General features: G+C 31.9%; 1 protein-coding gene across 1 annotated transcript in view; it reads left to right on the top strand.

The window, feature by feature from the left end:
* The window catches only part of LOC105819089 (potassium/sodium hyperpolarization-activated cyclic nucleotide-gated channel 1), a gene marked incomplete at its 3' end in the record, with an annotated part of 434,216 nt that overhangs the window by 287,119 nt on the left and 135,572 nt on the right, over nt 1-11,525 (top strand). Inside the window, exon 3 of the mRNA XM_012655258.1 lies at nt 6,270-6,431. Within this exon, the coding sequence (XP_012510712.1) occupies nt 6,270-6,431 (162 nt within the window). The remainder of the gene's footprint in view (nt 1-6,269; nt 6,432-11,525) is intronic.

The raw sequence follows: 11,525 nt of genomic DNA, 5'->3' as shown, positions 1-11,525 counted from the left end.
TACATGTTTGAAAGTATGGGTGTCAGAGTTGAGGGAATTTAAACATAAGAATGTAAGTTTCCTCTTAAAAAGATAAAATTTTCCAATGAAACTGAGCAGGATAGCCATAGCCTTTGGGAAAGCGGGAAGAGAGGACGGGATGGTGTTACAAATAGGGAACAAGGAAACCACAGTTGAGGGCCTCAACTAAAGTTGCTATCCTTTAAAAATTTTAGTATGTACAATTTTCTCTCCGGTAATCTTTTGTAGCTAAGGTATAGAAGATGGCTGTTTGGATTAATCAGAAGGTGACATTTTGCAGAGAAAATGCAATGGGAAAAAGAAAGAGTCCTACATAAATGGAAATGTGTGGTGGGTGGAAATTGAGAGAGTGTTAGATGCCAAAAATGAGGAAAGTTATGGGTGGCGTAGCCAAATAGAATGAACACTAATGAGAAGGGATTTTTCATATAGCTGAACAAATAATGCATAAAGTGTCAAGAAGGAGTGGGAAAAGGAAGTAAGGTATGAAAGAATTAAACTCACTATATTTGAGAAAATGAGTTTCTCTTCTACCAGGGAAGCTGAGTCTTTGGTGGAAATGGTGAGGGGTAGGGATGAAGTCCTAAGTCCCAGGAAAAGCAGAGAAGGAAAAGAAGAAGCTAAAGGTATATGAGAGTTATTTGATTCTCATATTGTCAGAGGCTAATAGATTTGAGATGTCCAGATGACTGACTTTTCTAACGGTTATGATAATCTCATTCAGAATGAGAGTAGGGGACTGATAAGATTAGGTCAATGACTACAGTCATCAGTTGGTGTTCAAAGAGATCACTCTGAAGAGTGCCATTATCTCATATACCAAGTAAAATCTTCTGCATTTTGTACCTAAAGCATGGCAGGATGAACAGAATAATTTTCAGGGTAAGAATTACTAAAGGGCTCTTAATATATTAAATAGGGTTCTTAAAATATTGATTTTTACCATTGATTAGGACTACTAGGTATTGAGCCCTGAATATTTGTTAGCAATTAATCAGACTGAGTCACTTAATGATTTAAAAAAAATATATACTATGTCAGGATGACATACATACGTTCCATCTAAAAAAATATATCCAGTTGTGCTGATGCAGATTTATAAAAAGAAATGAAAGGATCCAACCTTGTTTTATACCTTATTAAATAAAAATATTGTCTGTCAAGAGAACCATTCATGGCCCATCTGATTCTTTCAGCATAATGTTGATACTTATGAAGATATATTAGAAGCCTTGAATCAATATGGAGATCATACAAACTAGTCCATAAATAATCCCAGTCTGTGAAGTCAAAGATTAAGACAGATCAATACATGCTTTGAAAAGTCTTAAAATATTCCTGACGGTTTTTGTTTTTTTGCTGGGTAAACTGTAGCGGATCAAATACTTAAGCATAGGTTAAGAACACTGATTTCATATGCTGGTTATTAGATTGAGAGATCCCTGAATCCAATTCATTGAGGAAAAATATGGAAGCATTTTGAAAAATCTCAGCTAATTTGTGGATTTCTGTTGTACAACACAGTATGGAATTTGACCTTTTAAAAATAGGATGGAGTAAACATTGCTCCTGAAAAACAAATTACCAAAAAAAAAAAAATACTTATTGTGAACAATCTGCAAATATTAGGGCAAGACATAGGATTCTGACTCAAAATGTCTTAGAGCATTCTTCAGTTTTAGAAAGTTAATTAGATATCCTATCTAGAGTCATTGGACTTTAACTAATGAGAATTCTACAACTATAATATTTTGAAAGAAATTCAATGAGAATTTGTGACCAGATCTTTCTTCTTATTGGAGTCATGTGAACAACACCATATCATGAGCTAGACAGATATAAAGCACATTGCCTTCCATAGACTTCTTTTTTAGTCTAATTTTTAGTCAACATAAAATTAAAGATCTGTTTAAAAACTTGTTTTATTTTTGTTTCAGTTGACTCCCATAGGTACCACTTGGAAGTGTATATCTAGTGGATCAGAGCAGTATATCTTTCTGTTCCCCACACCCTGAGTACTCAAGTCAAGTTTCAAGCCAGATTACTTAGAGGATAAAAAATGATGAAGGTTTTTGTTGCTGTTGTTGTTGTTGTTGTTACTTGGTTTGTTTGTTTGTTTGTTTGTTTATTTATTTATTTTTCATCATGTTTTGTCATATGTTTAGTCACCATGTGACTGGCTATTTTCTTTTTTAAAACATATGTTGTTTTTTTTTAATTTCAGAATATTATGGGGCTACAGATGTTTAGGTTACATATATTGCCTTCACCCCACCCAAGTCAGAGCTACAAGCGTGTCCATCCCCCAGACAGTGCACACTGTATCCATTAGGTGTGAATATACCACACCTAATAATGAAGTTTTATTTGTTTGTTTTAATTCCCTCATTTAAAATCAGAAGCAAAAAGTGCACACTCTTAAGATCATAAAGGATTATTTATACTATCATTATTAAACCCCTTCAACTTTTTCATTCATTCATTTAGCAACAATTTACTGTCATCTATGGTGCCAATTTGTGTGCAGTCAAGTTTGTATGCAGCAGCATTAAGATAAGTGATTTAGATGGAATTTGTCACTTAAGGATGTCCACCTAAGAGATGAAGAAAAATTGAAAATATTAATTAATCAATGGTATTAGTCATTTTATCACTGGCAATTTATCACAGCTGATTATCAATGGTATTAGCCACTTCAGTCACATTTAGATTTATCCTACAATCTGCCCTTAGACAATAAGAAATTGTGGCTATGCATAAATTGTATCAGATATTTCCTTCTTTGGTTAATGTGACTATCTACAGATGTGTGAGCTTCATAGGAAAGTAGTCTTCTCATTCCAAATCTTCCATGAACAAGGTCTTAACAGGGTCACTCATCCCAGTATTCGTGTCAGATGTAATGATTATACCTGACAGAGTATATTAATTATAAAAGCTCAAGAGACAACCAGATTGGACCCAAGTACTACACAAATTCACGTATGCATCAAAAGTAATACTATATACATTATGATGATCTTTTACTAGTTAGATAAATCATAATGGAGCCATATGGGTCTGAATATTTGAAATTAGTGTTTGATATTAAACAGTGTCAAAATAACCAACTTGCTTGTACCTCATCTAAAGTTGTATTGTGGGATAGTTCTATAAAGTGAGGTCACGTTTGAGAACATAATGTTAAAGACCATAAGGGAGACTGCTTATGAAATTAATTATATGAGCAATTATTGAGTACTTTCCATATAGTAGAATTAGTGCATAAATCTAGCACTAGCACTATACACTAACATTGCGAGGTTGGGAATGAATATGGGATTGAAGATAGCCTTAAATATAGGGATTATCTTGTTAAAATAGTTCAAGCAAAAATGTTCCTAATATATTATCAAAGGTCTTACATTACCAATAATTTCCTTTATGAAAATAGCGGTTATGTTTCTCTGGAGAACATTTTAGAAATAAAGGGATTTTTTTGTGGGCAGAGGCGGTGGAGAGAGTCTCTGTTGCCCAATAATAGGGTTTTCTTAAAGGGATTGGTGAATAACTGTTAGCATTTGTTATTTTAACTCAATAAATAATCCCTTAAGATCCCCCAAAAGAATCCAATTTCTCAAAAAGAAAGTAGAAAGTGAAAAAAACAAGTCAACTTTACTAAGAATGGATACTAGTTTTCTAGAACATCCCAAACTCTATTCTAAAGCCTTATAATTGAATGATGGTTGCTGCCTGTATGCTTATAATTTGTAGGCTTTGGAAGAGTTTCAGATAGATATGGGTTACTTCATATAATTGGACTTAAAGGTGATAGGGCTCATATTTCATACAGAAGTTTATAAGCTGCAATTTATCCCTGTTTCCCAACAAAGTGCAGCACTGACCCATAGGATACTTTAAACCACTTTCTTAGGATGTATTTAGATATGAATTCTATTACTAAACAAAAAAATTCTAACTCCATGATTAGTTTCCTTTCCTACTTTATTAGTAGAAAGTTTTTTATTATGTTTTAGTATGTTACTTTTAATAAGAAATTATTGATTAAAATGTTGGTATAGCTTCTATTTAAAAATTCAGTGACCAAGGATTATCAGAGGTGATACTACCAAAAACACCTTTCTGTGGGTTTGACAAATTCAAAACCTAGTTTTTTTTTTATTTCAGCATGTTACGGGGGTACAAATGTTTAGGTTACTTATATTGCCTTTGCCCAGTTTCAAACGTGTCCTTCCCGCAGACAGTGCGCACCACACCCATTAGGTGTGTATCTACCCATCCCCTCGTCTCCCTCCATCTGCCCGACACCCGATGAATGTTATTACTATATGTTCACTTAAGTGTTGATCAGTTAATACTAATTTAATGGTAAGTATATGTGGTACTGGCACAAGAACAGAGACATAGACCAATGGAACAGAACTGAGAACCCAGATATAAAACCATCCTCATATGGCCATCTAATTTTTGACAAAGCAAACAAAAACATACACTGGGGAAAAGAAAATTTATTCAATAAAAGGCGCTGAGAAAATTGGACAGCCACATGTAGAAGACTGAAACCGGATCCACACCATTCACCTCTCACAAAAATCAACTCACGGCGGATAATAGACTTAAATCTAAGTCATGAAAGTATAAGAACTCTAGAAGAAACGTTGGAAAAACTCTTATAAGACAGTAGTCTAGGCAAAGAATTTATTAAGAAAACCCCAAAGGCAATCACGGCAACAACAAAAATAAATAAAGGGGACCTGATCAGATCAAAATCTAATTAAAATTAGCTTAGAGGAAATAAAATTCTTAATGCTGTAAAATAAATTGCTATGTTTACAGCTGTCTGAATATCAAAATATGTGATCTGTTGCCTTAAAAATCTAGAACCCCTCCCATCTTACATTTAAAAGGAATTCAGAACAGAGTGTACATTCCCACAACGGAGAATTTTTTTCTCACTATAATTACTCTGTCAAAAAGGAAGATTGTTTAAAGAAAGAATTAATGATCATAGAAATATATCACAGTGAAAAACATTTAATTAAAGACAGATTTGGTGATTTTATATTATAATAAAAGCAAACCCATAGATGTACTGTAATTTTACCTCTGTGTACCTCAGTATGCATATTTTCAGAATTATAGAAGTTTTCTTACAAAGGTGAAGTTCTAAATCAAAATATAGATTTGAGTTTTTTAAACATTTCTCAGATAATTTCTCAATACAAATTTATCTTATTACTTTAGAAATATACCATTCTTTTAGTGAATTATATAAAATGTGATTCTAAATCTCTCAAGGTGTATTTATGTGTACTTATGCATATTTGTTAATTGTATTTATTAGCTTAGTAATTCTTTAACAACTAAAAGAAAACTTCATTCTAGCATGTAGGTCTGCTCTTAAGTGGATTTTGTTATTCTAGACTGAGTGAAATATATATAAGCAGAAACCATATTAGCAGTAGGAGAGTGCTATAAGCTCCTAATGAAAAGAACCACATTCTGATTCTAATTCTTGTAATAAGCAGATAAATGAGTAGTTGCAAATATAGTGGAGCTGGATATTTGTTTACACTTCTAAAATTTTGATGGGGCATGTAGATTTGTCATATTTTTTCTTCTGTAATAATCTCATCTACCATATTGGATTTCATGAAAATATTAACAATAAGGGATTACAGAAAAGAGAAGCCTGCATGATAAAAATACAAAAAAAATGGAAAAAATTATGATTTTTAAGAAGTGTTATATAATTGTTTTTTTTTAACCAAATCCAGGCAACTTTTATCTCAAAGGCTTCTGTTCATGTTCAATATACACAATTAGAGAAGTACCTCCATTCACATAGCTATAAAGTTAAGTTCAATTTATTCTCGCTCTTACTTTATATTTTGAAATTAAATTCCTTTTGCCTATGGTTTTCAATCCTTGGCCATTTTCTTTGCCCCTCAACAAATCTATCAATGTAACAAGTGATGAGAAGCTGCATAGAGGCTACCCATCGCTTGTTAACTTTGCTACTTTGTTTTAAAGCAGCTTTGCTAAAATGTCCAGAAGGACAGTAAATGAAAACTACCAGCTAAACTGACATTCTTTAATGTTTGTTTCTATTTCTTGAAAATTCTTCCCATATTTTTATTAAATCAATACTTAACACTACATAACATCAATGCCTACTGACATTGATAGTATGCTTGATTTTTTAAAAAACATGATTATAAGAATTGATTTCATATTTTGGTCAACAGATATTCCACATGACGTATGATCTTGCCAGTGCGGTGGTGAGAATTTTTAATCTCATCGGCATGATGCTGCTCCTATGCCACTGGGATGGTTGTCTTCAGTTCTTAGTACCACTACTGCAGGACTTCCCACCTGATTGCTGGGTGTCTCTAAATGAAATGGTTGTAAGTAATTCGTATTATTTTACACTCTGCCTTTTCAACATTTTGCAAAAACAAAACAAGAAAAACCTTTTAAGTATTTATGTTAGAATGATCTGATTTATCCTCTATAAATGTTTACAGACAACTTTATAAATTTATTTTGCTTCCCTGGGTATAGTATCAGATGTTATGGGGTTTTTCTACAGCTAAATTTTATTTACATAAAATATTCCTGGGGATGTGTATGTTACAGCATCGATTTTTGTATATTTTACTCTGTTTATAGTGATCCATCTTTTATTTTGAAGGTATGACCACATACATATAATCATGGCACAATGTTCTTCCAAAAATGCCTATAGCTTAGAATAATGCCTTCATTCTTTCAATTTTTTGTAGCATTAACTATGTTGGAGACATGAAATTGTAGGGCTTATTAAACATACAAAGATGTATACTTCAGTATTGACACAAATGAGGTATGTATGAAGTACAACCATGTTTTAGATAGTACTTTTTGCTAGGGAAAACAAGGACAACTTCATGGAAAAGGTAGACTTTAAACATACCTCTGAAATATATGTAAACATTAAAAAACTGTAAAATATCAATTTGACTTACAAAGTTAGGTATATTCTTTTTTTTCTCTCTTTTTAATTTCTGCATATTATGGGGGTACAAATGTTTAGCTACATTCTTATTCATACTTGTTAATAGTATAGGTTTTGATCTACATAGTACAACACTCAACACTTACAAAGGGATTGAAACAGCAGTGAATAATATGTGTTCACATTTATTTTTTTGGTGTAAGTTTTCATATTCTCTTTCTGCATTACATTTTAGTTACATTACACTTAATAAAACACTGTTAAAGTTAACTAGCATTTGAATACTCTTCTCTTATGTGTGACATTTTATGGGAGATAAATTTTATGAGATTTTCACAAAATTTTTACATTAAGCATAAATTAAATAGTCTCCTCTTTTACCAAACTATTAATTTCTTGGCTTATTTTTGTTGAAATTACATGGACATCAAAATATTATAATTTTTTTCTCCTAATAATTATAACTCAGGCTTTCTATTTGAAAGACACGGGAGTTTTCATTGCATGTTATGGAGTATTGTCTTCTTTTTTTCCCTTCCTTTCTCCCTCTCTCAGTCCCTTCCTTGCTTCCTTCCTACCTTCCTTCCTTCCTTCCTCTTTTCTTTGTTTTCATTGAGATCTGATATTCACTTACATCTCACTTTCATTTCATTTCATATCTGCTTAAATATCACTACCTCACCGAGACCTTCCCTATCTAATATATCATTCAATTGATTTATATTTAAATCATAAAGGCATTTAGCAACACACGTGCATACAACACACACAAATACACATATTCTTGTTTGTTATTTATATTTTTCTGTGTGTCCTACACCAGAATGTAAATTCAAAGAGTTAATTTGTTTTCTTATGTTCTTTGTATCCATTGGTGTCTTAGCTTGTTTTGTGCTGCTATAACAGAATACCACAGACTGGGTAATTTATAAAAAAATGGACATTTGTTCCTCACTGCTCTGGAGGCTGGGAAGTCTAAGATCAAGGCACTTGAGGGTATGGTTTCTGATTCCAACATGGCACCATGATGCTTTGTCATTCAGGGAGGAGAAAAGTTGTTCCTCACATGGCAGAGAATGGAAGGGCAGGCACCCACCCCTGCAAGCCTTCTTTATAGGGGCATTAATCCATTTACAAGGGAAGAACCATAATGATCTAAACACTTCCCATTAGACCCCATCTCCCAACATTGTCGCATTAGGGTTAAGTTTCCAACACATAAATTTTGGGGGACACAGACCATACCAAGTGTCTAGAACAGTACATGACACATTAATTTGCTGTGACTTAGTTACTTATCATCGAAAGTTTTTTTGAGAAATGTTGTATATGGGAGTTTCTGTAACTAAAGAACAAAGCAAGAAGGAATTTAGCTAGCTCACTTTTCAAATCTGTGATGTCTCCTTGATTATAGATCTGTCACTTATCTTCAAAGCAGCAAAATATATGATAAAGAGGGTAAAATGATATTTCAGGGGAAGAAAAAGCAACATCTCTATAATCTGGCTACTGGCTGAGTGGATAGTATAAAAGAACATTAGCACTACTGCCAAAAGATGATTCATCATTGGCACTAACCAATATTTAATTTGGTAAATAACTATCATTTTAAATTTTCCCCATGTATTTTTCAGAAAAGTAGCAAGATGAGCAAACTGCTCCTTTCCATTATTAGATGTCTTGGAACGGAACATCATATATATTCTTCTAACATAGAGAGAAGAGGATCTACCTAAGCTTTGATTGACAGGTGTTTTTTGAAAAGTTGACACTAGCTTGTGATCATTTATAAGTAGGACTTCCTATACACAAAGTAGAGAAAGCCACTGTTCTACACTGGTACAAAGATCAGAGCTGACCACATTGGGCAAGAACTGAAGGATCAAGCAAGACCTTTTATGCTCTAACATTCATAATTGCTCATGGCTAACCTGGAGTCCCAGGAAAGCAAGTCTGGGTAGTAGACACTTGGCAGGCCTTACAAAAAGAAAAAAAGAAAAGAAAAAGAAAAAGTAAAACAACTATTTTTGGGTTTCTACAAAGTGCAGGTAATTGTATAATTATAAGGCAATATACTTGTTAATATATCTAGTGATAAGCACATTTATTGAAAAAAATTTCAATGCCTTGATCATTTTTTCTTTAAATGTGTCTATATGTGTTTGTGTATGTGTGTTTTTGTGTGGGGGTCGTGTGTTTAATATAACATAAGCAAACCTTCAATCTTCATTATATTCTGATGTTATGCAAAATACCTTTTCAGAAGTTGCAATTCACTTCCTGATCTTTTTATTTTTTGGTTGCAGATTTATTAATATATAGGAAATTTGCTTTTATTTTCTTAACATTATTTCCATGTGTAACTCTAATGTAGAGAGAAGGAAAGTTAAGTCTGTGTTTGAATACATGGAGCAGAAATTCTTTTATATTGTGAATATTAGTGATATGAAGGAAATAACCATAAAATGACGTTTGTGTCAACAGAGACTCTTGATTTTGTCATTAAAACTTAAAGATATTATTTGCCATCATAAAGCTATAGAGATTTAGTAAATCTTTCATCACAATAACAAAAAAGTAAAGAAATATTTATATAAAAGCAGTTATAATGGACAAGTGAAAATCTAAGATAAAAAAAAGTACCCTACATTTATTTAATATGGTTACTATATATAAAACCCTGTGCTTTGAAACATGCTATCTTATTTGGTCCTCACAGAATGAGGTAAGTACTATTATCCCCCATTTTATGGTCAAGAAAAATAAAGATTTTAGAAGTAAAATAAATAATCCAGTGTCACACAAGTAGACATAATTTCTGCTCTAAACCACATTACAATGTCTAGTTTTGCATAGATTATAAAGAACAGTTAAGAACAGTCACAATATATGATAAAACCTAGAGTCACAGTCCTTCTCCCTTCTGCCATTTGATGACACAGTCTGAACTCCCTCACCAGATGTGTCCCCTTCATCTTGGACTTCCTATCCTCCAGAACCATGAGCTAAATAAATTTTTGTTCATTATAAATTATACAGTCTGTGATATTCTGTTATAGCAGCAGGAAACAGACTAAGATGTGGGGCTACTTACATTGTCTAGGAAGGAAATACTGAGTTGCAAAATGCAACATTAACCGTGATTAATCTTGCATTGTATTTGTAATATTTTCTTTTGTTTCATTCAAGAAACGTATGAATTATAGAATTCTATCTGAATGAAAATCTTGCACTTGAAAGATAATTAATCTCTAATAAAATTAATTTTATTTTTATAACGTTTTGTGGTAATGTTTTTAAGTGTAAAACACTAAAATTGCATTCATTCATTATAAAAAGGATTGAAGGTAATGGGTTCTGATTTAAACAAATATGAAATACTCATTTTAAGAATATAAAAAATAAAACCATGATGAATGTTAAATTGCATATTAATTTTGAACTGAATCTAAATATCAGATGTAATTTAGGGAATGACTTTACAGAATAGATAAAGAATCAGTGTGTTCCTAGAGCGATCTTTCTTTAATTAAATTCTGCAGATTTACATTCAAGGAGTCCATATTTTCTACTAGCAATCTTATAGCTTTATGATTACATGTTAGTGACAATTTTAAAGGTTTTAATGTAAGCATATTATGACTGTAGACATCTGAATGCCCTACATATAGACTCTGGATTTGCTTTTGTAGTTGGAATGTGTTATGTCATGAGATATTAATATTATATCAAATAATTCTAGCTTATGAACATAATAAGTAAGTGATGCATTTAGATCAAATGAAGGCTAAATGACATCATATTAAATGCTGTGCAAAATTTTCGCCACAGTCAAAATGGAGAAAAAGTTGAAAAACTAAGTCACTGATTTCTACACTCAGTTGTAAAGTAGTGTGCAAAATCATGCACTCTACAGAAACTACTGGCATATACATCGTATGTATGCAACTACTTGTTTTCAGTAAAACATTACCTATCACAGTAAATTTACATTAAGATATGCTTGTTGGTTTGTTATTTTGTCAGTATTTGATTTATAAAATTTTTTTTGTTTTAGTTTTATACCCACATTTATTTGAGTAACATTATAATCAAAATAATTTAAGCCAATTCAAGGTCTTTCATTGTAATATTTTATTTTGTTATGATTTGATGGACTTTTTGCCTTATCGATAAGTGCTATTCTATAGGGCAGGCAATTTTCCTTCCATGTATCTGCATAGTCCACAGATTCTATTTTAACCTGATATATGTTGGTGACTAAATAAATATTAATTATTTATAAGCAAAAGGGTAGTAATCAACAGTATTAGAAAATATGTGTAAAAGAGTTATTGTATTACACATTGAAGTGTACTTCCTTCGATGGTTTTTGCTTTAGTAATTTTTATATCAAAGTATTTTTTCAAAGATAAGTAATCACTTAACCAACTCATGGGTATATTTTAAATTGGTGAAGTCCTAATTAATAAGCTTCTAATTCTCTTCATTTCAATAGAAGTAA

The sequence above is a fragment of the Propithecus coquereli genome, unplaced genomic scaffold, assembly GCF_000956105.1.
Source record: "Propithecus coquereli isolate 6110/MARCELLA unplaced genomic scaffold, Pcoq_1.0 Scaffold47, whole genome shotgun sequence".
Lineage (NCBI taxonomy): Eukaryota > Metazoa > Chordata > Mammalia > Primates > Indriidae > Propithecus > Propithecus coquereli.
This window is presented reverse-complemented; position numbering and strand designations above follow the sequence as displayed.